Source organism: Myotis lucifugus, unplaced genomic scaffold (genome assembly GCF_000147115.1).
Source record: "Myotis lucifugus unplaced genomic scaffold, Myoluc2.0 scaffold_214, whole genome shotgun sequence".
Classification (NCBI taxonomy): Eukaryota; Metazoa; Chordata; class Mammalia; order Chiroptera; family Vespertilionidae; genus Myotis; species Myotis lucifugus.
In genome coordinates, this window is record NW_005871262.1 from 2,187,627 (window position 1) to 2,213,133 (window position 25,507).

At 47.5% G+C, this 25,507-nt stretch overlaps 1 protein-coding gene across 1 annotated transcript in view; it reads right to left on the bottom strand.

Moving 5' to 3' along the window:
- The window catches only part of NINL (ninein like), a 66,810-nt gene that overhangs the window by 13,026 nt on the left and 28,277 nt on the right, over nt 1–25,507 (bottom strand). The window contains 5 exon segments of the mRNA XM_014463636.2: nt 2,303–2,372; nt 3,538–3,642; nt 16,490–16,836; nt 17,815–17,924; nt 21,304–21,433. Of these exon segments, the coding sequence (XP_014319122.1) occupies nt 2,303–2,372; nt 3,538–3,642; nt 16,490–16,836; nt 17,815–17,924; nt 21,304–21,433 (762 nt within the window).

The following is a 25,507-nucleotide window of genomic DNA, read 5'->3' on the forward strand; positions in this document are numbered from 1 at the left end:
AAGTCCCGCCTTCAGAGTGGGTTAGGGGCTGAGGTAGGTAGGCAAGGAGAAGGTGGGTATGGTTATATAAACATGAAGTGTCCTTGTGGAATTGGAACTATTTGGTATCTTGACTGGTGGTGGATATTTGGACCTATACAGGGGATAAAATTGTGTAGAATTTTATACACACACACACACACACACACACACACACACACACACACGAGTATAGAAGTAAAACTGGTGAAATCAGAATGCGACCCATGGATTGTATCAATGTCAATAGATTGGTTGTGATATTTGTAATAGGCTGTTTTGTGTCCTCCCAAAATTCATATGTTGAAGCCACAATTCTCAGTACCTCAGAATGTAACTGTACTATATTTAGAAATTGGGTCTTTAGTGCGACCAGCATGGCTCAGGGGTTGAGCATTGACCTATGAACCAGATCACGGTTTGAGTCCCTGTCAGGGCACATTCCCGGGTTGTGGGCTCAATCCCCAGTGTGGGGCATGCAGAGGCAGCCGACCAATGATTCTCTCTCATCATTGATCTTTCTATCTCTCTCTCCCTCTCCCTTTTTCTCTGACATCAAAAATATGTATTTTTAGCCCTAACTGGTTTGGCTCAGTGGATAGAGCATCAGCCTGCGGACTGAAAGGTCCCAGGTTCGATTCCGGCCAAGGGCATGTACCTTGGTTGCGGGCACATCCCCAGTAGGAGGTGTGCAGGAGGCAGCTGATTGATGTTTCTCTTTCATCGATGTTTCTAACTCTCTATCCCTCTCCCTTCCTCTCTGTAAAAAACCAATAAAATATATTTTAAAAAATATATATATATATGTATTTTTAAAGAGAAAGAAATAGGGTCTTTAAAGAGGTGTTTTAAAAAAAGCCTCTAAAAAAAAAAAGAGGTGTTTAAGGTAAAAGGAAGTCATTCGAGTAGGCCCTAATCCAATATAATGGTGTCTTAATAAGAAGAGATTAGGACAGACACGAAGCAGGGAAGACCATGTGAGGACATAGGAGATGACAGCTGTCTCTGGGCCATCAGTAAATGATGGTAACATATTATAACCCATTGAATAAAACAGGGCCCTATGATAGGAATATAATGGTGTAAATAAATAAATAAATGGGGAGAAGAGACATTTCTTCCTTACACTGGAATACCAAATAATAAAACAAAAGGAATGGCGGAGTTCGTCACCAATTGGCCACCATCAGAGTAATAACTGACTCCACCAAGAAACAAACGATGCTGCCGAAACCGGTTTGGCTCAGTGGATAGAGCGTCAGCCTGCGGACTGAGAGGTCCCGGGTTCGATTCCGGTCAAGGGCATGTACCTGGGTTGCGGGCACATCCCCGGTGGGGGATGTGCAAGAGGCAGCTGATCAATGTTTCTCTCTCATCGATGTTTCTAACTCTCTGTCCCTCTCCCTTCCTCTCTGTAAAAAATCAATAAAATATATTAAAAAAAAAAAAAGAAACAAACGATGCTAAGGTAAGTGGGTGAGAGTTTGATGAAGAACAGAATATTTACATAATATCAAAGTGCCCACACATAAAGTGCTCATTAATTACACAGGGAAAAGTGACTTTACTGTGGAGCAGCCTGGCCAGCACCACTAACCAAGAATTATTAGCATGTCCCCCGTGGCAGGATGAAATGAGAAGAACACAGTATCACTTTTTTTATATTCTTTTTTTAAAATATATTTTTATTGATTCCAGAAAGGAAGGGAGAGGGAGAGAGAGATAGAAATATCAATGATGAGAATCATTGATCGGCTGCCTCCTGCACGCCCCCCACAGGGGATTGAGCTCGCAACCCGGGCATATGCCCTCGACCGGAATCGAACCTGGGACCCTTCACCCACAGGCCAACGCTCTATCCGCTGGGCCAAACCAGCTAGGGCTCATTTTTTTATATTCTTACCAACGATGCATTATCTAAATCTAATCACAAGAAACATCAGAGAAACTAAGCTGAAGAACTTCATACAAAGTAACTGCTTGTTATCATCAAAAGTGCCAAGGTCCTAAAAACCAAGGGCAGACTGACAGAAGGGGACTAAATGCCGAGCGGGATTCTGAATGAGGGGGCGGCTGGCAAAACTGAACAGGAGGAGACTAAGGCGGGGTCTGTACCACATTCATTTCCTGACTTTTGAGGGATGAGGGGGGCGATGGGTCAGCAACTCACTCAGATCTTTCAGAAAAAATGTTCTCTATTTCCTTTTAGTAAGTTTGAAATTATTTCAAAATAATGAAGCAAAGGAGGGTAGCATTAGCAGCATGCCAAGTGTCGATACTTGACCTGTTTGTTGAGCTCTTCCATTTCGGAGCAGGCCTTCTCCTTGTCTCTCTTTAAAAGCTCAATTTCTTTCCTGTTGAAAAGCAAAATTAACAATATCACTCTGACCAGCTGGCTTCTTTTCCCCCGTCATTGCCCTTGGTAACCGCAGCACCTTGGATCTGTGGCCACATACCACTCTCACACCTGCTCTTGGCACCCACAGCCACCACTCTGTTCCTACTGTACACTATTCCCGCTGCTGATCCAAGCGGGTCCCACTCCTCAGGACCAGCGGATGCTGCCAGTGTTACAGAACAAAAGCCTCTATAACATCCCTCAACTGCACCCATGAATCTCTCTCGGGCACAGCATGCGACTGTTCACTACCAACAGCATGAAGACCCAAAGGGCCCTACATCCACTAAGGTCTGTTGTCAAAGCGGGGGCTGGCAGCAAATGTAGGGGGAAAATGGTTCCTAGAGTGAAAAAAACTCTTAGATTTCAGAACTGCTATAATGTGATAGCAATCACTTGTTTGCCTACCTGTTCTGGATCCCATATCTTAATTAATCATGGCAATTTAATCAAATCAGTACCACATTCTCAGCCTTTTAGAGCTGAGCTCTTCTTCAATTTCAGAGCTAAAAAAAAAAAGGCCAACCCACTGTCCTTGGATAAGATAGGGCTACGGGAGTGCACGCAGAAATCCACCAGCAGCTTTTCTGTGTCCGCCTCACCCCCAACAGACTCACTAAAATCAATAGACAGAAATGAATCTTGGAGAAAAGCATAGCTGAAACCATTATCAGGACATGAGTGAACAGATTTCCTTGCCCAGAAAGGCCTCTGGGGCACCACTTACCCCTACAAAAGTACTTGCTGCTCCCCCGCACTTAGCATAATGGGGACTATTTCTGCAGGGGGGAGAAGCATGGGAACATTGACTTCAGAGGTAAGCGGGCCTGTGCTGGTGATGACTGTGCTGCAAGCTCGCACTTTCTACCCAAACTTCTGAGACCAGACTCTCAGGAAGGAAGGCGGTTGCCAGCATTTGGAAGGAGGCCTGAGCCCTCTCATGCATGTCCAGGCTGGTCAGAGGTCAGCACGGCTCGCCCACTTAGGGTTGTCTGGAATGCGGGATCGCTCTGTGAACATCTCCCACTTTCTACAGCAATACCGTCTAAGCTCATTCTACAAAGAGTAACATGTGTCATGGGCTGTAAGTTCTGAGCGAACCAATGAGACAGGGCCCTTACCTTTGTGCATCATTTGTCCTTTCTGTAGATTCAAGCTCTTGCTGCATTCTCCCCAGCTCATTTTTCAACACTGTGTTTTCTTCAGAAAGCCTATCCAACTTAATTCTGCATGAAAAACAGAAAAGAGAAAAGACTGGAAACTCAGGCACTAGGTGCCCTATGCAGCCCACATCAGTCGGGTCTTGAAGTCGGAAGTCATGGTAGTCCTGCCGTCTACATTTCCCCTTCTCCAGATGGTGGCACAGGACATACTTTTCCTTTTCCTTTCTCTCTATCCAGTTACAACATGCTACAGTCTGCATCTCCCCAGAGAGAAGCTACAGAAAGCAAAGCTTTCTTAGCTTCCAAAATGGTCACACAATCAACAACTCACTAATATATTCAGTACCTTGGTTCCATTTACTCTGTGTTTACAGCTGACCTGTTCCTGCATCTTATAAACTCTAACTGAAATGTGAGTGTCTGTGGTTGGTACCAATGCACAATGTTGGGTGTGAGTCCTCGGTTATTGCAGAGGATATCCGTCCTTCCACCAGTGAACTCCAGCATGGAGCTAAGAAACACAAGGAGTAAGAAGATCGAAACACACGGGCACGTTTTCCTCCTTAGGTAGAGTACCTCCCCCTATCCTGTTCTCTGAGGCCACAGCACTGGGAGGAGAAACCTAGGAAGATGCCCACATCGATTTATGGAGAGAAACCTGATATCAGATGAACTCTTCCAGGGAGAAAAAAGCAAGTATAAACAGCTACTACATAAACCAACTGTGTCTAAAGCCACCTTTGCTCTCTGATGATGCTAGAGACTCTGCGTATATAATACCATCACTGTATGACAGATGAGCAACTTACCAATAAATACCACAAATGAGGCAGCCAAAACCCATACTTGCTGACCAGAGAATTTATTCCTGTTTTAAAAGCTACATTTTTAAAAAAATCCTCACCTGAACATGTGTCTTTTTAAAAATATGTTTTTATTGATTTTAGAGAGAGAGGAAGGGAGATGGAGAGAGAAGAAGAGAAAAACACTGATGAGAGAAACACTGATCCCCTAGTGGGGATGGAGCCCACAACCTGGGCATGCGCCCTGACCAGGAATCGAACCAGCGACCTCTTGGTGCATGGGACAATGCTCAATCCACTGAGCCACACCAGCCGGGCCAGAGACTTTATTCTTAATACATGTTGGTCTGGCTGACATTTACTACCCCCAATAGGTCTCTATCTGGCATTAGCTTGTAATGTTTTCAATCTAAAAATACTCAAAGCCACATGATCTCATTAATGTGACAGTTTATGTATTATGGTTATAATATCAAGTACCTATTTCATGGCTTCATTTTATCTCACAAGGAACTAAAGAGAAATATAAAAAAATAGAAATCACTGGAATTTTAAAAGCAGCAAAGGTTTTCAAGCAGGAGAGTAAAAAAAAATGAGATCTGTGTTTTGAAACTGTCACTCTGGCTCCAGTATGGAAAACAAATTGATTCAAGGCAGGTATATGTGTGTGTAGTGGGGGGGGGGAGAGGGGGAGATAAGGGGAGGGAAGCAGGGCATCTACTTCCAGCTTCCTAGATGTCAGATAAGCTGATGGTTGCCCCATCCCATCCCCCACACACTCACCAAACAAGTAGAATCTGTGTGAAGCTGGTCACACAATGTGTGACTGTTCTCACTGAAGGTAATGGAAACCACCAAGGGCCCCCAAATAAAACAAAAACCTGGAAGCTGAAACCAAAGCTGTGAGCATTAAGTAACACAAAGATGGGGTTACCCGAGGCCAGTGCCTATGTCAGCAGCATGGAGAAACTGCACAGTGGACAAGTGCATTAAGCCAGTACCCTAGAAGGAGGTTAACGTGGTCCCAGATTAGTAGGCCCCCAATTGTGGGCAAAAGCAGTATGCCTTCTTCCTGCAGAAAGCATCCTCTACTACAGCTCCCAGGATTTCCAGAGATTAACATCACATAAACATGAGCTCACAATCAAAAATCACCACTATATACATGGAAAAAAGCCACCTATGAGAGTCAGCAGAAGCAAAAACAACAGAATTAGACCCCATAGAAATCTTGGATATTGGAATCATCAGACACAAACTAAAGATAAGTATTATGGAATGTTTATATAAGTAAAAGATTGAAATTTTAAAATGAACATGAATAAATTATCAAGAGAGTCCAGACAGGACCAGACAGAGTTTATGGAAATAAAAGAAAACCACAAAATTTTTGGAAATGAAAAAAGTCAATGTTAAACACTGAATGGGTTAAATGGCAGACTAGACACAATTGAAGAAAGAATTGCTAACTTTAAACACAGAGATATGAAAAAAGTACCCAGAATGTGACAGAGAAAACAGGATGGAAGATATGAAAAAGAGTTTAAGAAATGGAAGAAAAGAGAAAAGTTCTAACATCATTTATTTAATTCAAGAGGGTGAGAGGAGAGGCAATAGTTTAATAGCTGAGAGTTTTTTAAATATGTTTTTTCTTTTAATTGATTTCAGAGAGAGGAATGGAGAGGGAGAGATAGAAATACCAATGATGAGAGAGATCATTAATCGGCTGCCTCCTGCACGCCACCCACCGGGGATTGAGCCTACACCCGGGCATATGCTCTAAACGGGAATTGAATCGTGACCTCCTGGTTCATAGGTTGACACTCAACCACTGGGCCGGGCTGAGAGTTTTTTTAAGACACAAATCTATACATTTAATAGGCATAATATTTTAAGTAAGATAAGTTAAAAGGAAGCCGTATCTATTCCCTACGGCCCAAGAATTCCATTCTTAGGTACATCCCAACCTACATGCTCAAAAAGACATTTACAAGAACTTTTTCAGCATTATTACTCGTGATAGCTAAACACTAGAAACTACTCAAATACTCATCAACAAGTGAATTCACACAACAGACTGCCATAGCAACACAAATGCACAAACTATAGGTATAAGCAAAAACCTGGATGAATCTCACAAACATATGTTGAGCCAAGAAAGACAGATACAAAAGAGTACACACTGTGTGAGTCCTTTACATAAAGTACAAAAATTGGCAAAGTCTCTGTTTTTTGTTCTGGTTGCTAACATAGAAGTGTTCAATTTGTTGACAATTCTTCTAATTGTGTATTTTTTCTTGTGTATATAATAAAAAGTTAAAAATATACAACTAGCCCTGACCGGTTTGGCTCAGTGGATAGAGCATCGAGCCATGGACTGAAAGGTCCCAGGTTAGATTCCTGTCAAGGGCATGTACCTTGGTTGCAGGCTCAATCCCCAGTAGGGGGCGTGCAGGAGGCAACTGATCAATATTTCTCTTTCATTGATGTTTCTAACTCTCTATTCCTCTCCCTTCCTCTCTGTAAAAAAATCAATTAAAAATATTTTTTAAAATATACAACTAAATACATAAAAGAAAAACTGCAAAATATAGAGATTTTAAAAGCAGCCATCCTGGCTGGTGTGGCTCAATGATTGGGCATCAACCTATGAACCAGGAGGTCATGGCTCGATTCCCAGTCAGGGCATATGCAGGTTCCATCCCCAGCGTGGGGGAGTGTAGGAGGCATCCGATCAATGATTCTCTCATCACTGATGTTTCTATCTTTTTTTAAAAATATATTTTTATTGATTTTAGAGAGGAAGGGAGAGGGAGAGAGAGATAGAAGCATCAATGATAAGAGAGAATCATTGATAGGTTGCCTCCTGCATGCCCCTCACTAAGGATTGAGCCCGCAACTCAGGCATGTGCCCTTGACTGGAATCGAACCCGGGACCCTTCAGTCTGCAGGCCGATTGAGACAAACCAGCCAGGGCTGATGTTTCTATCTTTGTCTCCCTCTTCCTTCCTCTCTAAAATCAATTTTAAAAATATTATTTAAAAAAAAGCAGCCAGAGAACTTAACTCAGATAACCTACCATAGTAGGCAGAATAACGGACTCTAAAAGATGCCCATGTCCTAGTCCCCAGAACCTGTGACTGTTGTATTACATGGAGAAGAGGAACTAATGTTGCTAATTAGCTGACTTAGGGAGAGTATCCTGAGTGATCCAGGTGGGCCCAATGTAATCACAGGGTCCTTAAATGTGGAAGAGGGAAGCATAAGCGTCAGTGTCAGGCCCTGGCCGGTGTTCTCACTGGTTAGAGCACCGCCCCACATACCAGAGGGTCAGAGATTCCACTCCCAGTCAGGGACATGTGCCTGGGTTGCAAGTTCGATCCCCGGTCCCAGTTGGGGTGTGTGCAGGAGGCAACCAATCTATGTGTCTTTCTCACATCCATGTTTCTCTCTTACCCCCTCCCCCTCCTTTCCACTCTGAAAAAGCAGTGGAAAAAATATCCTCGGGTGAGGATTAATAAGAGTCAGTATCAGAGTGATATAAGGAGGACCTGACCAGTCATTGCTGGCTTTAAAGATGGGAGGGGTCAGAAATCACAGAAGGAGAGAATGAAAGCAGTAGCTGAAAAAGGGCAAGAAAAGAGATTCTGAAACTGTGAAATCATAGATTGTGTTGTTTTAAGCCACTAGCTTTGTGGTGATGTGTTACAGCAGCAATCGGAAGCTAATACACACACAAAGGGACAACAATTAGACACAGCACAAACTATTCAATGCCAACAAAGGAATCTCGAAGATACTGAACATGTACAGCAGACAGCTCTTGAACTGTTAACCTAGATTTGTATCCCTAGGAATACTCTCTTTCAAAAATAGACACATATTTGAGACACATTCAGACAAACAAAAACTGAAGGAATTTATTCCCAGGAGAGTCTCACTAAAAGAACTTTTCCACAGGCTCCACATCAGAAAGAAAGGACATGGTCCTCTAAGGAAGGCATGAGATACAGGAAGAAACAGGAGCCTCCACATGACCAGCTGACGAGGATGCAATATCAGCAAACAGTAATCTCGCCTAATATATTTCATCTGAATCGAGCCATGAGGAAAACAGGCACCCAAACTGAGGGCCAGTCTGCAACACACCTGGTGTTGAGTCTTTTAAAATGTTATTGTTCAAATGCCTAGAAAATACATGATCTACCAAGACTGACTCATGAAAAAAAACAGAAAATCTGAAAGACCTATAACTATTAAGGAGGTTTAATCATCATCAAACACCTCGGAACAAGGAAAAGCCCAGGAAGCAGATGGATTCTCTGGTGGATTTCACCAAACATTGAAAGGATTAATAGCAATCCTTCTCAAACTCTTCCCAAATACTGAAGAGGAGGAACTACTTCCTGGCTCATTCTATGAGGCCAGCATTATTCTAATACCAAAGCCAGACAAAGACACTCGAGGTAAACTACAGACCAACATTTCTTATCAATATTGTTGCTAAAACCCTCAATACAACACTAGCAAAAATTACTGTTTAATAGGAAAGAGTTTTTATTTGGGGTGATGGAAGTTTTGGAACTGCATAGTGGTAGCAATTGTGCAACACTGTGAATGTTTAACGCCACTGATTTATACACTTAAAATGATCAATTTTTACTGACAAAAATTAACTTAAAAACTGATACACTCTCTTAGATGAAAGGAAATTAAAGAGATATAACTAAAGGCATAGCAGAATCCTTGATTGGGTCTGGAGTGTATGAACAATAAAGAACATATTGAGCCCTAGCCGATTTGGCTCAGTGGGATAGAGTGGACTGAAGGGTCCTGAGTTCCATTCTGGTCAAGGGTACATGTCCAGGTTGTGGCTCAATCCCCAGTAGGGGGCGTGCAGGAGGCAGCCGATCAATGATTCTCATCATTGATGTTTCTATCTCTCTCTCCCTTCCTCTCTGAAATCAATAAAAATATATTTTTTAAAAAGTTTTTTTTAAGAACATATTGAAACAATTAGGGGTAACTGAACATGGAGTGTAAATTAAAAACTGCATTGAATTTATGTTAAATTTCCCATATCTGATCATGATATTGTGGATATACAGTGGGGCCTTGACTTACGAGTTTAATTCGTTCTGTGACGGAGCTCGTAACTCAAATTACTCGTATGTCAAATCTTAAAGTGAACGAGTGAGACACGTGATGCTGGGCTGATGTTGTGGCGTTCACTGTGACGTTCGCTGCACCAACTAGCGGTAGGGTATCTGAAGCTGGCTCGTAACCCGAATTTTAATTCACAACTCAAAGCAAAAAATCGGCCGAGACGGCTTGTATCTCGAAAAACTCATTAGTCGGGACACTCGTAAGTCAAGGCCCCACTGTATAGGAGAATGTCCTTGTTCTTAAAAAATAACATGCTGAAGTATTTAGCAATAAAGTGTCTGCAATTATCTCAAATTCATAAAAAATAAAAAGGGTGTGCATATGGATGTGTAGTGCAAAAGAGAGACAGAGAGAAAGAGAGAGGGGGAGAGGGGTAACGACCATCCCTGCTGTTCTCTAAACTACTGGCAGAGATTCTTTCACGACCCAAATCTGGTCATGTCACTCGCTAGACTTTGCTTTCTCTACGATAAAGGCCAAAATCCTCCCTAATTTCTTTAAGATCCTGCAAGTCTGACCTTCGCCCAGCTGGGGTCCTGTAGCTGCTGTGCTTGGGAGATGGTTTATTTAGAAGTGGCTATAAGACCACCCACTGGAGTTGTGGCCAAGGGCCCACTGGCTGGGGACAGACCTGCCCCCACAGAGCAGGAGCCGAGGCTGGCGGCCCAGCCTCGGGATAAAGGATGCTGGGGGTCTTCAGGGCTGCCCGCTCCTTCGGGCTCTCAGTGGCTCCTGACACAGGTGTCCCTTCCTCCTACAGCAACCTTCTCCAAAAGACACCAGCCCCTCGGTTATGGGATCCGCCCCCGTCTCTTCACCCAACCACCCTCTATAGGGGACAGTACCAAAGGCTCCCCAAAAGTAATGGAGTCCCACCCCCCTTTCTTCTCCCTTCCTAGTGGCATTTCCTGGGAGTTCTTTAATTGCTCTGTGACCCATTTCCAACCTCCCTGCCCATATCCCATCCACCCATAACCCATCAATTCAGTCTCCAACTTCTGCCGGTCAACGTCCCACACCTCTGCGGCCATCACTATGGCCCAGCCACCTCCTCGGCCCTCTCATCCACTGCTGTGCCCAGTCCAGCCCCCAGCAGCTTGCTCTTAGGAAGCCCTCCCATTCCCATTAGAGCAGGCAACTGCCCACCTTCCCCTCAAACAGACTGTCTCCTCATGCTGCAGATCCCTCTAATCCAGCGGTTCTCAACCTGTGGGTCGCCAACCTGTGGGTCTCGAACCCTTTGGGGGCTGAATGACCCTTTCACAGGGGTCGCCTAAGACCATCAGAAAACACATATATAATTACAAATTGTTTTTGTGATTAATCACTATGCTTTAATTATGTTCAATTTGTAACAATGAAAATACATCCTGCATATCAGATATTTACATTACGATTCATAACAGTAGCAAAATTACAGTTATGAAGTAGCAACAAAAATAATTTTATGGTTGGGGGTCACCACAACATGAGGAACTGTATTAAAGGGTCGCGGCATTAGGAAGGTTGAGAACCGCTGCTCTAACCTGAGACAAGCCTCTTCCCCGTCAGCCACACAGTAGGTCTCCTCGGCCTGATGGGGGCTGGGCCTGTGCCATGTGGTCTTCCCAGACCTGAACCTCAGCCTCACAGGAAACCCACAGCTTGAATTTGGGTTGATTCTTTCTATATATTCTCTTAGGATTTCACCACACATGCATGTGTCCCTGAAAAATGGACCTGGTTTGAGTGGCATGGCCTTTGTTTCCTCAACCTTTGAAGGATGACGCATTTCCCTTTAACACGGGGCCATGCGGGAAGCGTGGCGCTTCGCAGTGGGATGAAAGCTCCAAACGTCTGTTTTGCTCCCAACTGCAACCCTAACTGTGCTGACAGAGAGCAGGTGCCCCGAAACACTGTGAAACAAGTGAAGACCCTGCTGAGATGAACTGTGACCAGCTGTGGGGCCGATAGGCCGCAGAATGTGCATGTCAGGGAAGCAGGAAGAGAACAGGGCAGCCCGCCAGGACTTGTCAGTGAGTGGCGGACCACTGGGGGCTGGGGTGGAGAATTCGAATAGCACAAATCTGGGCACGCGTGTCTGTCCACAGAGAAGCATTTGAAAGGAATGGGATTCCAGGCGCTGGGCTGCTTCTGTGCCCGAGTCCCTGGTATGTGGCTGTGGACTCACACATGGAGCAGGTCCCCAAGGTGCTCGCGCTGGGCCCATGAGTGGTCTGTTTCTGGGGGACTTGCTATGGAACAGCCGCAATGGTAAGCTCATGTTCACACATTCATCTCATGCTCCTTGCCCCTGCTTTTTTTTGTTAATTTCACTCAAGGATTTTTTTCCATTGCTTTTCAGAGAGAGAGTGAAAGGGAGGGAAGGAGGGGGGAGAGAGAGAAACATTGTTGTGTGAGAGAAACACATCAATTAGTGCCTCCCTCACGCACCCCGACCAGGGATGGGGAGCGAACTCACAACCCCGGTACATGTCCTTGACTGGGAATCAAACCCACCATCCTTGGGTGCGCAAGCCAACACTCTAACCCCTGAGCAACACCAGCCAGGGCTCCATGCCCTTTTTGAGGTACGACACCATCTCTCTATGGATAAGGAAACTTAGAAGTCAGGCCCCCACAAACAAGGTCCCGCATTGTTCAGGAACACCCACCTAAGAGGCAGGAGCATGAAGCAATGCCTAGGGCAGTGATGACGAACCTTTTGAGCTCGGCGTGTCAGCATTTTGAAAAACCCTAACTTAACTTTGGTGCCGTGTCACATATAGAAATTTTTTGATATTTGCAACCATAGTAAAACAAAGACTTATATTTTTGATATTTATTTTATATATTTAAATGCCATTTAACAAAGAAAAATCAACCAAAAAAATGAGTTCGCGTGTCACCTCTGACACGTGTGTCATAGGTTCGCCATCACTGGCCTAGAGGGCAGTGAACAGCCCCTTCAGGACAGGCACCTCCCAGGGGAGGGAGTGCCCAGGGACCTCTAGCACGCTAATGTTTTCTTTGTTAAGCTGGGTGTGTACTGACATTTATTCTTTTAGGTTTATCATAAATCCTACATTACCTTTTATTTTTTTCAATAAAGCAACTTGTCCATGGTCCCAGCTAGAGGAGCTGGCGCCTGAGCTGGAATGCAGGTCTCCCCACACGCCTGTGATCACGCTCAGACAGCCTGCATCTGCTGTGAACCAGGATCACCCGCTTGGACAAATGACAGAAGACCCCAGGCAGCTTCCATCTCCACGTGAAGCAGGCACCTCCCAGGTGGGACCCAATGGCTCTGCATGCAGAGCAGTGACCACGTGGGCACGCTGTGGCATGCAAGTGCCCACACCTCCTAGGGCAGCCCTGTCTCCTGAGGAGCTGGAAGAGCACCTGGAGCCGTGCCCTGCAGCTTCGGGAAAGACCTAGGACTCCAGGCTTCTGAGAAAGAGCATGTGCCGGCCTGAGTCCCTCAGGGCAGCCTGGAGGAGGGCCTGGCTGCACACCTGGGCTCTCTGGACCTTGCCGACAGACGGACATCTCCAGGCCACCTCCCCACCTTGGGGTGCCCCTGAGGCACCGGCTGCAGCAGTCTCAGGGCCTGTTGGGGCACTGTGCCCAGCCCTGTCGCTGCAAGCCCACACACAGCAGCAGAGGGGCACTTTCCTTAATGGACGGCCTCCTCTGCTGCTGCCCCAACAGCACAGAAACCTGCCGTTCAAGGACAATGCCTGGTACACACACTGGTGGGCGCAGTCGTGCATCCTGCTCAGTCACATGGAAGAGGGCGCAGGTGACCAAGGATGAAAAGGGGCTCTGGGCACAGTGTCTTGTCTTGTGACACCACCAAGAACTTCCTAAGGACAAGGGCAGGGGACACCAGAGCCAGCTGAGATGCCCCCTCTGCCCCCTCCTGGGAGCCTGGAGACCTGTGGGTGCCTGAGGTCAAGTTCGGGCTTAGGACCCCTGCACAAGCACCCTGTCAGCAGCTGCGAGCTGGTCGGGGGGAAGGCACATGTGCAGTTAGTGAGAGGTTAGAGGGTGTAACTTGACATTCTGAAAATGGGAGACACCACACCTGTTGTTCTCTCTTGAATCTGCTTTTTTCTCAAGAGCCCAAATAACATCTTCCAGGTATGGAAGTTTGGTTTTTATGTCATTCTTCTCTCTTTCAGGGCCACTTCAGCCTCTGCCTCCCCCAGGGCATCGAGCTCTTCCTGCCCAGCCATCCGGGGGCCAGTGAGCCTGGGTGGGGCTCGAGGTGCCCCTCCTGGCCTTTCCCCACTGTGCTGCAGCCCCATTCCAGGTGGTCTCCCTGCACTAGGCCTGCCCCACGGTCCCAGCAGGGGTTGGCTCCCTGCTCAGGTTCCCAGCTTGCTCCCTGACAACAGCCCACTGCCTCTTAGTGTCCCCCCAGCCCACCCTCTGGGACTCAGTCCACCCTCTGTTCCCTGGGTTTCAAGTTGGCTCAGGCCGGCTGGGCCATCAGAAGGCATTAGGTCCTCCGGGACCCCTCGCCTGTGGTAGCAGAAGCCACCTTCTCGGGGTCCAGCACACTCCAACTGCGCTCTCTGAGGCTGACACTCTTTGAGGGCATTCTGGGTGCCAGGGCAGGGGCTGGGCTCTGCCTGGGGCCACCATGGCCAGGCTGCTCCCTCCTGCCTGCACTGAGGATCATGGGATCACCTGTACCCTCCTGCTCACCAACTCACACTGCTGGCCCAGCCTTCAAGAAGGCCCACAGCCTCTCTGCTTCCAGGCAAGGCTTTCCACCTGCTTCCTAAAGGTGAGCTCCAACCTCAGGGCAAAAGACTTGCAGAGCTGTGCCTGCTCTTCACTCATCCACGCCTGCAGCTGAGTGGCTGCTGTGTACGTGTGAGGATCTCCCTTCCCCTTTCTTCCCTTTGCTCCTTCTCCAGGTCAAGCTGCTGTCATCTCTCTCACGTGCAGCAGATGTTTCTGCGGCATCTCTTCCTTCTGCTCATGTTGTGTGAATAAGTTCTTACAGTGGGAGGCCAGCTGGGCTTCCATCCTTGTGAGCTTTGGGTTCAGCTCAACTTTGGCCTCTTTTCTATAGAAACAGGAGTCACAGGCCCTGCAGCTGCAGCTCTAAGCCCCAGAACTTCCTGTCTGGTAAGTAAGGCTACAGGCTTTTCTTCTTCTAGCCGCAGGCCTCCTCTCTGCTTGGCTGGCTTTATCCCCTCTCACTTCCCAGGCCCTAGGACTCTCTTAGAGAGGCTGCAGGACTATCTCTCACTACGGTTGGGTTCCACATGCAGAAGCTAACACAGATGCCATTCACCAGGTGACTGATGAATGCAAGTTGATTAAAAATGAACAATTAAAATTCAGTCCCTTAGTTGCCCAGGCCACACATCCATGCTCAGCAGCATGTGAGGCTGGGGCGGCCTTCGCACCCAGCAGACACAGGGATGTCCCTCGTCGCAGGAAGTTGAGGACAGCCCAGCCTGGTCTTAGTCAGCTGAATGAAACTCACCCACAGTCAAAACTGCCCTTGAAAACTCTGTAAGGGGCTGAGCCTGAGGCCTTGGCAGCTGGGAGAATTGAGTCAAAGCCGAGGTGAGGGCCACATGAGGGCACCAAGCCTGGGGCAGGTGTGCTCTCTGCTTCTGCAAATGAAGGCCTGAGCCAGACGGACGGTGAGCAGTAGGAGCTCCTCCCAACAAAGGCATCTTGGGCTCGAGATGGGAGGGATGGGCAGGAGGGCACCGCCCTGCCCTGATCCTCTGCTGCCTGGTGGGGGTCTGGAGGGAGCTTTGGTCCCGCATCAAACAGCTCTTGGGTTTCAGAGAAAATAACAAAGCTCAGGGGAAGCGTGTGACTTAAAAATGACTTATCAACCCAGCCGGTATGGCTCATGCACCAAGAGTTCACCAGTTCGATTCCTGGTCAGGGCACATGCTCAGGTTGCTGGCTCAATCCCCAATAGGGGGCATGCAGGAGGCAGCTGATCGGCGATTCTCTCTCATCATTGATATTTTCTCCATCTCCCTTCCTCTCTCTCTAAAAAATCAATAAAACTTTTTTTTGAAAAAGACTTACCCCTCCAGAAGTGTCAGCCAGTCCCTGCAGGCCCAAGGGTGTCGTCTGGAGTGGAGGGAGGAAGGGAGCACAGACGCACCCTGACCAGCACTCCCCCCTCACCCGGTGGGAGGCATGAACCCACAGGAAGGGCCCTGACCCCTGCAGTCAGTGTGCTGACAGGGGCATGTCCACTTGGCATCAACATCGGCATCCAAACAGGTCCACACAGAGCCCCCCACGAGGGCAGGTGTGTGGTGGGCACCTTCTCCGTGAGTCGTCCGCTCAGCTCTACGCCAACATGTATGGGGTGTGGCCCTCCTCTCCTGAGCTGGGAGGATCCAAGACTCCACGCGGGACAGGGAGGGATGGCTGACCAGCACTGAGCCTGCAATAACTAGTTACTACTAGTTACACTGTAACACAAAGACCACATTCCAGTTTTCCAAATAAGCCTTTTCTCTCCTGTGCTCATATATTTTAGCCTTTTCAAGAATCTCATTAACCCAAATCAATGGTTCTTCCCATTGTTTTAGGGCTTTTAGATCTCTTATCCATCTCCCCATGTGCTACAACATCAGGTCCTAGGAAATTAGAACAAGATATTAAATGACGAAGAACATATTGCCTTTGCTATATCAGACAAGTCTGAGGCAGAAGGTGAAAAACACTGAGATAAAATTCTACAAGGCAGACTGTTTCATGGCCTAAGCTCTGGTTATTACACGTCAAATCTGAAGTAAAAATCCTTATACGATGACCTGACCTGCCAGTGCTCACCCATCTGCCCTGAGAAGAACCACCTGGTTGACAGGTCCTGCCCTTCTGCACAGTGTGCACAACCCAACTTTACATTTTGGTTCTTGGCAAGAAACCCGACATGAAATCCTGCGAGGGACAGGGAGCTGGACCTGAACTGCTGCAGCTCCTGCTGATGCCTCCGGCGCAGCTCGGCCTCCAGCTGCTCCTTCTCCCGGGCCAGCTGCTGCGCCAGGCCAGACAGCGCCTGCGCGTAGCACTGCTCCATCTCCGCCCTCTTCAGCTCGAACGTCCTCTCCAGCTCAGGGCCCTGGCTTGCACTCTGCAGCTGGTCCTGCAGGACTTGGATGACCTCCTGAGATTTCACGTGGAGCTTCTCCAGGTTGGCTTTCTGGTCCTCCAGCACACTGACCTCATGCTGGAAAGCCTGCTCCATTTCTTTCCTCTTATTTGCAAAGTCCTTTTTCATCATCTCAATTTCTCTTTCATAGCAGTTTACCTGAGACGAGAAATATAAGCAATGTCGACCAGGAGGTCCCCAAAATGACTCACTGACAATACAACACAGAAGTATAAGGCTGCCAAGTGGCACCAAGAGCAGACAGCCTAGACCTGCTGAGGTGCAGGGGACCGCCACGCCAGCAATGCCTACAGCTCCCCACGGGCCCAGGTAGCTACAGGCTTTATTTTCCCGGTAACCTTCCACCAGCCCCACGAAGTAGATCCAGCAGGTGGGGAAAGGAGGCTGGAGGCAGCTGGGCAGGTGCCTGGCCGGGAAGCACGAGGAGGGCGGAGGGTGTGACAACACAGAGAACAGGGAGCCTTCATGAGGTGGGCAGGGCAGTTCTGAACTCCTTGGCGGCTCCAATGGGAAGGAATACTATCCAGCCATGGGCAAGGTTACTACAGCAACTACTAGCTAATACCTCCAGGGAACCCACAGGCATCACTGCAAGATAGAGGTGGCCCTGCCTCGCTGCTACTCAGACCCAGACATCTGACCCCCGATAACAAGTCATGGACACCGACCCTTAGCAAAACCCACCACAATCTAATAACAGAGCAGGAGACCTGGTCATCTGAGAAGACAGAGCTGGCCAGGCCACGAGGCCACGAAGTACCCCACCAAGGGTAAGTCCCAGGGTTATTTTAGTGTAGAACAAAGCCAGGAGCTGTGATTCCCCAAAGACAGAGCAAGCAGGGAGGTCGGGCCTCAGCAGTGCCCTTGTGACACTCCAGACACACATAACCCCATTCCCTCCCACTATTAGTTATTCCTTATGTCCCACCTCCCTCCAAAGAGGGCTTGAGGTTGAACGTCAATTTTATTTCCCTTTCCCCACACTTTCCTTCCCGGAGCAGGCTTACTCCGGAGCAGGAGGGCCGGGCAGACGTGTGCAGGTAGCACAGTGAGCGAAGCTTTCAGGCATACAGCAGGAAGTACCCAAATCTCCCTGCGGCCTCCCCATCCCCCGACCTTGGTCTCCAGCTGGATCTTGAGGTCTTGGTAGTGTTCCTTCACCTGCTCCATCATTATCTCCGTCTCTAGACTCACGGGAGTGGAATCGCCCAGGAAGGAGATGATGCCTGCAAACAAGGCCATGTCTGTTTATGTTCTGCTCGGGTGCCCTGATCTGGTCCACACCCTCTCATCCGACATTTGGACAGCACCGAGAATTCACCCCAGATTTCCTCCACCACCCAGGACAGTGCACGGCCTTCCACGGGCACCTTCTGCTGGCGGTGAGGGGAGGCCCTTGCGGGTTTCCACAAACGGTCTGTTCTGCTCCATTCTCAGAGTTGGAGCTCTGAGAAATCAACATTTTGAGTCTTTGCCAGAACACAGATTACTCCAAGATATAACTAGGAGACTCCCTGCAAGATTTGTCAGGCCCTTTCATTCCCTAAAAGATGCTGCGCATGGTACAGGTATTGCACCCTAAATTGTGTTCCCTGACCCAGGTACACAGAAAACCTGTGAAGACAGAAAAAAAGTGTGACCTGGAGCACAGACAAACCTCCGTGACAGTCAGTGCTTTATGATGAGGCATGTACACCACACATGCCCCACATACAGGTCATGTGGGGTTTCAGCAAATAAGTCAGGAATGGAGTGGAGTCAAGGTTCTGCGAGATCACAGGAAGCGACATTTTCTTTTCTTTTTTTAAATATATATTTATTAATTTCAGAGAGGAAGGGAGAAGGAGAGATAGAAACAACAATGATGAGAGAGAATCATTGATCGGCTGCCTCCTGCACACCCCCTACTGGGGATCAAGCCTGCAACCTGAGCATGTGCTCTTGACCGGAATTGAACCAGAGACCCTTCAGTCCGCAGGCCAATGCTCTATCCACTGAGCAAACCCAGCTAGGGCAGGAAGCAACATTTTCTTCCAGAAGATCCTCCTCACTGACAATGCAGACATCTGGGCAGCTCATTTTAATGGGCCACCTGTAGGCCCACAAGTTCTGCCAGCTCTCCAGGGTACCAGGCATTCCCAACATTGTGTATGTGGGGGATACACCACAGGGTTCCCTCAGAATGTGGGAGTTGGTCAGTGCCAGGGTTTCATCTGTGCTGGTCCAGGGGTCAGAAAACCGAGAGGAAAAGATACACTCCCTAATCTCACCATCTCCCATTTCCCAAATCATTTTCCATGAAAAAAAACTGACAGACTCAGAGACATGGGCTGGAAAGCCAAGACAAGCACCCCAGGAAAGAAGGCGTTCCAATGCCCTGACAGCCAGAAGCTGCCATCTGGGTCTGGCCAATGGGCACAGATAAGTGGGCACCACCAGGAGTGGCTCTAGCTGAATGCCCTGATGGCCAGGCCACCATAACTCACAAGGCCTCCTCTCTGTAACGCCGCCATTGTGACTGTCCCCTACGGCAGCAGCCAGACCCCTCCTCCCTTGAGGAGGCTGATGGAACCTCTATAGCCAGATGCAGGGGTGAAGGGGAAGGAAAAGGCCCCAGCTGGAGACTGTTCTAGTTTTATCAGAGACACACAAAGTGGGGGACTGCTTAGAGTGCCACATCCTGAGACCTGGACAAGGACAACACTGGTATAGGACCCCCAGCTCTGCATGCCCTACGCTACAGGAACACCTGGCTCCTGATGAGAGTCACACACCCTGTGCAGCTCAGCTTCCACCAGAGCCCACCTGGCCGGACATCACAACTGGCCCGGGATCTGGTAACACCCGATGAGCTGGCCACACCCTCCACCCACCCAGCTGAGGGCAGTCAGGGCTATGGGTCTCAGAAGCCATCAGATTCCACTAAAGAAGCTGCAGGTGAGGGGTTTCTTTAGCGGCCAAGGAAGCTGGGCCCACGTGCACAGAAAATCCACGTGGTTCCTGTGGAGGTTCCCATACGGCTCTCTTGAGCACACACTTTGTTTTATTAAGTAAGCTTTTCCCAAGCAATATAGGAAATTCTGAGTGCTCTCGGGGCTACAGATGGGAGCATGTTCTCTGAGGAGCTGTTTGATCTATGGAAGCAATCAGGTTGCTGGGGCAGTCCCTGTGGTCCTGACTCCCAGGGGCAGCAGCAGGCGTGAAGCCACATACGTCATGTGACCCTGCATGGCACCCGCCCGGTACAATTGCCAGGAAGGGTAGCAACCAGCCATAACCACCCTGTCCTCCAAAAGGACCACAGAAACCTCAAGCATAGCTCCGGCATCTGAAACTCCACCCCCAGCCTGATCTCAAAAGGAGCCCAAAACACTTAACCACACACAGGGCCTCAGGGCCTCTCGGAGCCCAGAGCTCATCCCAAGTCTATGGCTTGTTTAGGAAGCATGAAGCCTGGTCTTTCTCAAGTTACAGCTTCGACACGCAGCTCTGTGTTGAGCAGGTGGGGGCGCTTCCAGAGTGTAGCAGGGAATAAAAACTTTATTTTACTCGACTCACCATGAAATGGCAGTAGAATAAAATGTACAAACAAACTGATAAAAGGAGCTCACACACTGAGTTTCCTTATAAGCACACTGCAGGCATCAGCAGTCCCAGCTCCTGCTTGTACAGAAATGGCCTTGACCACGACTTTGGTTGACGCAGATCGTCCGACTGCAGGAATCTGCTGGCACTGGCAGTTCCAGGGTGCTGACAACAATGATCCATATCGAGACCAGCAAGGGCACTGCCCGCACGTCCACAGCCCCTCCTCCTGACCGCTTTGTCCTGCTTCCCTCTCCCTCCCCATAAAAATCTGCCTGTACTGGGAGGCTGAGGTGAGCTTTGCCGCAAACTCCCCATTTTCTCAGGTGATCGACACTTGAATAAACCTCTTTCCCTTTTCACCAGCATCTGTCTCATGAGTTTGGCTTTCTTGGCAGTAGGCAGCCAACCTGGGATTTGGCTTCAAGAGCTCGAGGGAGATGCTATCCACATAACCCAGGCAGTAAACACCAAGTAAGGTCCACCTCAGTCCACACAAGGCCCCTGTGAACACAGGGAGTCCCTGACCCATTCACATGATTTAGTGCCTTCCCTTTCTAAGAGCTGTCACAGACCTGTGACAACCCCCCTGCTCACCCCCAGAACCCCGCTTCCCTTTTCTAGATGACCATCTCTGCATCTGGCCCATGCTGACCACTCACCTGGATCCCCTGGGTACCTCTCACAACACTGTAGAGTCACTTGGATACATCTACCCTACGGTCATGCATCCTACTCAAATGGTAAAGCCCTCGCCCTCCTTGACCTCTCTCTGGGCTCTGGGTGTTGTGTCAACCTCTAGCCTTGGGTTACTGGCCCTTCTCCCACATGCGGCAGTCGGAGGGACAAGTGACCACCTGGAGGCTGGGCTGGGCCTGATGTGCTGTGAAGCCGGCCTGCCCAGCACTGTGCTCCCTGGAACCAAAGGCGGCCTGTGCAGTAGAGGTAGGTAGAAGCCCATTGCCCCCACCATCCCCAGCAGGAGCACATCACTGCCACCTCCCAGGACTCAGCTCCTACCTGCTCGGCCATGTCGAGAGAGCAGACGTCCATTTGGCTGTGCATGGGGCTGGCCGCGCCAACTCTGGGGCAACTGTGCCCGCAGACCCTCCACCGCAGCCTGCAGCTCGTCGTTGCTGTCCTGCAGGTCCTGTGGGGCAGAGCCAGACACCTCTTCCAGATACTGTGACCACTGGCATGGAGACTGGGCCACCCAGGGAACAGCTAAGCCCAGTGCCTGGAGCAACCAGCTGGGCCTAAGTAAGCCACACATTTTGGGGGTCAGGGGTGGGGGGCTGAAGACCTGCCCACAGACAGGCAAAGGTGTGAGGGGTTGGTGCATGTCTCCATCCATTTGGGATGCTGTAACAAAAATACCACATTGGGGGCTTAAAAACAACAGAAATTTCTCTCTCAGTGTTTTGGCATCCTTTTTAATCCTTACCTGAGGACATGCTTAAAGAGAGGAATGGAGAGAGAGAGAGAGAGAGAGAGAGAGAGAGAGAGAGAGAGAGAGAAAGAGAGAGAGAGAGAGAGAGAGAGAGAGAGAAAGAGAAAGAGAGATGGAGAGAGAGAGAGAGAGAGAGAGAGTTATGTGAGAGAAAAACATCGACTGATTGCCTTCTGCACATGCCCAGAATGCCGATCAGACCTGCACCCCACGTATGTGCCCTGACCGGGAATCGAACTGGCAACCTTTTGGTGCACAGGATGACACTCAACCAACTGAGGCACTTTGGCTGGGCAAGCTCTCAGGGTTTTGGAGGCTGGAAGTGATGAGTTCCTTTTATTAAAGCACTAATCCCCTTTTCTGGGCTCACCCTCACAACCTCCCAAAGACCCCACCTCCTAACAACATCACAGTGGGGGAATAGGGTTCAACATATGAATTTAGGGGAACACAAACATTCAGTATGTGGAAATACAGAAAAAAAATCTGCATTTGGGGTTTCTGACCAAGGACATGCTACTCCATTATGGTGTCCACTCAAGACAACAGTGAAAACATTTAACTGCAAATAATCTCTAAGGAGGATCTGACTAACATTTTACACTCCCTTTTACCAAAGGCAGCCTTGCCAAGAAAACTGAGGCTGACAGAAAAAAAAACAAACCAAAAAAGCTAAAATGATAGTTAAATAGAAAGGGGATTTGACAACAAGGGAAGGCATGGTTTCCTTGCTAACAAATGTCCTGGTTAACAATAAAAGGAAACTCCAAGCAGTGACTTTGAAAAGACTGGGTGATGCACATCAGGGAAGGTTCAAGGTTACCTGTACTTCTGGAGACTGACTTTAATGTCCTCAGCCAAGAGGCAGAGACCCCATCCCCTCTGCCAGCACACCAAGCACCCAGATCTAGGTCTGTGATACCTCGTATAAGAAACCAGGACGCCATGGAGAAGTGACTGGTCCAGGGCAAGTGCAGGTAAAGTACAAGAGGAGCCTGCAGCACCGTATGATGCTAGAAAGTATGGAACTAAACAATAAAACAAGACAAATGATGGAGACATGTCTCAAGGACGTGGCTGCAAGCTAGAAGACACTCCCATTGGCCAAATCTTACACAATCTGAGCTCCAAAATAATTAGACATAGCAATGAATTACAAACTACTGGGGGAAATGGGAATTCATGAGTCCAAGCCAATAGATATCTAGATAGATAGATAGATTGACAGAACGACGAAAGAAAGAAAGAAAGAAAGAAAGAAAGAAAGAAAGAAAGAAAGAAAGAAAGAAAGAAAGAAAGAGGGAGGGAGGGAGATGGGGGGGAGGAAGGAAGGAAATCAGACTTCTCTGGCTTACAGTAGAATGCCAAGGGCCAACTGACAGATGTGGGGAGTGGGTGCTGAAGTTGGAAAATCGTCATTTGCAATCATCATGGTAAAGACTGGAGTGGGCAAGAATTATCAATGGATACTAAACCCAAGGAAAATATAGATGAATAGTAGGATATTGCAAGAGAACAAAATTAACATCACCTATGCTGCCCAGCTGAGAATGTATAACCTCAACTTAATCCAAAGGAAGTATCAGAAAAACACAAAATGAGCCCAGCCGGTGTGTCTTGGTGCACCAGGAGGATGCAGGTTCGATTCCTGGTCAGGTCACATGCCTGGGTTTTGGGCTAGATCCCCTGGGGGGAGGGGGGGCGTGCAGGAGTCAGCCAATCTATGTTGATGTTTCTCTTTCATTGATGTTTCTATCTTTCTCTCCCCCTCTCCCTTCCTCTCTCTTTAAAATCAATTAAAAAAAACAATTTTTAATAAAAGAAAGAAAAAACACAAAATGATAAAGTTTCTATTAAAAGGGAGGGGGGATTGTATTCTTCAATAATATCCATGTCAAAGACAAAGAAATGTGCAATACAATTCACCATAGCTAAGATCTGGAAACAGCCTAAGTGCCCATCAGTAGATGAATGGATTAGAAAACTGTGTACATCTACACGATGGAATACTATGCTGCTGTTAAAAAGAAGGAACTCTTACCATTTGCAACAGCATGGATGGAACTGGAGAGCATCATGCTAAGTGAAACAAGCCAGTCAATGAAGGAAAAATACCACATGATCTCACTCTTTCGTGGATAATTAAGACCATTACAAACTTTCGAACAATAATAAATACAGTGGCAGAGCTGCCTCAAACTGATTGTCGAACTGCAGTGGGAAGGCCAGGGAGGGTTGGGGGACAGGAGGGAGGGGAGTAAGAGATCAACCGAAGGACTTGTATGCATCCATATAACCATAACTAATGGACATAAGACACTGGGGGGTAAGGGAGGGCAGGGGCTTGTCAAGGGTGGGGGGGGGAAAGGACACTTATGTAATACCCTTTGTAATACTTATAGCGAAAAATAAATAAATAAATAAAAAAATAAAAAAAATAAAAAAAAAAGAAATGTGCAATAGCCTGAATGTGTCCTTCCAAATTCCTATGTTAAACCTTAACATCCTATGTGATAGCATTTGGAGGTGGGATCTTTGGGAAGTGATTAGGTCATGAGGATGGAGCCTTATAAGAGACCCCAGAGAGCGCCTTCATTCCCTTCCGCCATGTGAGGACACTGAGAAAACAGCCAGCTATCTGCAACCAGGAAGAGAACTCTCACCAGACACCGAATCTGTCTGCAACTTGATTTTGGGCTTCCCAGCCCCCCAGAACTGTGGGAGCTAAATTTATGTTATTTATAAGCCCGGCCCCCACCCCATTCTACGGTATTTTTGTTGTAGCAGCCTGACTAGACTAAGACAGACTGTTTCAGATTAAAGGATGTTAAACAGTTACTAGGAATATTCTCATTCTGCAGTGCATTGGAAAGCTGGCTCTCCAGGAAGAAAATCCCAGACCTGTAGCTTTTGCACATTTCTATGATCCCACCATAGCCTATTTCAAGTATCAAAGGTTTAACAAGAAGCTAGCAAAATTCCTGAACATTTAACAATCAACTCTAGTGCACCTGCACACCACTTCAAGGTTTTAGGATTAAGCCTGTTTTTAGGAAATGCACACTGACCTGTTTAGGGGTGGAGGGCCATAATGCATATAACTTACCCTCAGATGTTCAGAAAATAACTATGTAGATACATTAACATCAGGATGCATGCATGCTCACACACACACACACACACACACACACATGCACACACAGTGAGCAAGTACACAATGACAGAGCAAACAGCGTAAACAACAGGTGAATCTGGGAAAAGGGTAATCTGTATTCCCTGCATTACTTTTACTTTTGTAATTTTATGTATTAGGAATTATTTTCAAATAAAAAGTTTTTTAATGCATTAAATGTTAGTTTGAAATAGCAAAAAATTAGAGGGAAAATTTCTAAACAGATTAGCACTAAAATGTAAAATATTTCTGCTGATGTTTCAAAAACTAAAATCTCAAGAACCAAATGTGAAATGAGTAGCAGTTATTTGAGTAAGAGAATCATGCTAAAGAAAGATGGAGTTTATACTTGTTAGAAAAATCCAGTGGATTAAAGCAGCGATTTTCAACCGTTGTGTCACAAGAATTTTTAAACATGAATACCTGACTATTTAGTCAGGGGCACTGACCTCTTTTCCTTTAGACTATCTAATAAAAAAAATGACAATAGCCAACACAATAGCTATCTGATGTGAATGGATCAAAATTATACCTATTTTTTTTTGTCAGATTGACAAAAATATATTTTTGGTGTGCCACAGAATTTTAGTAGTTTATGTGTA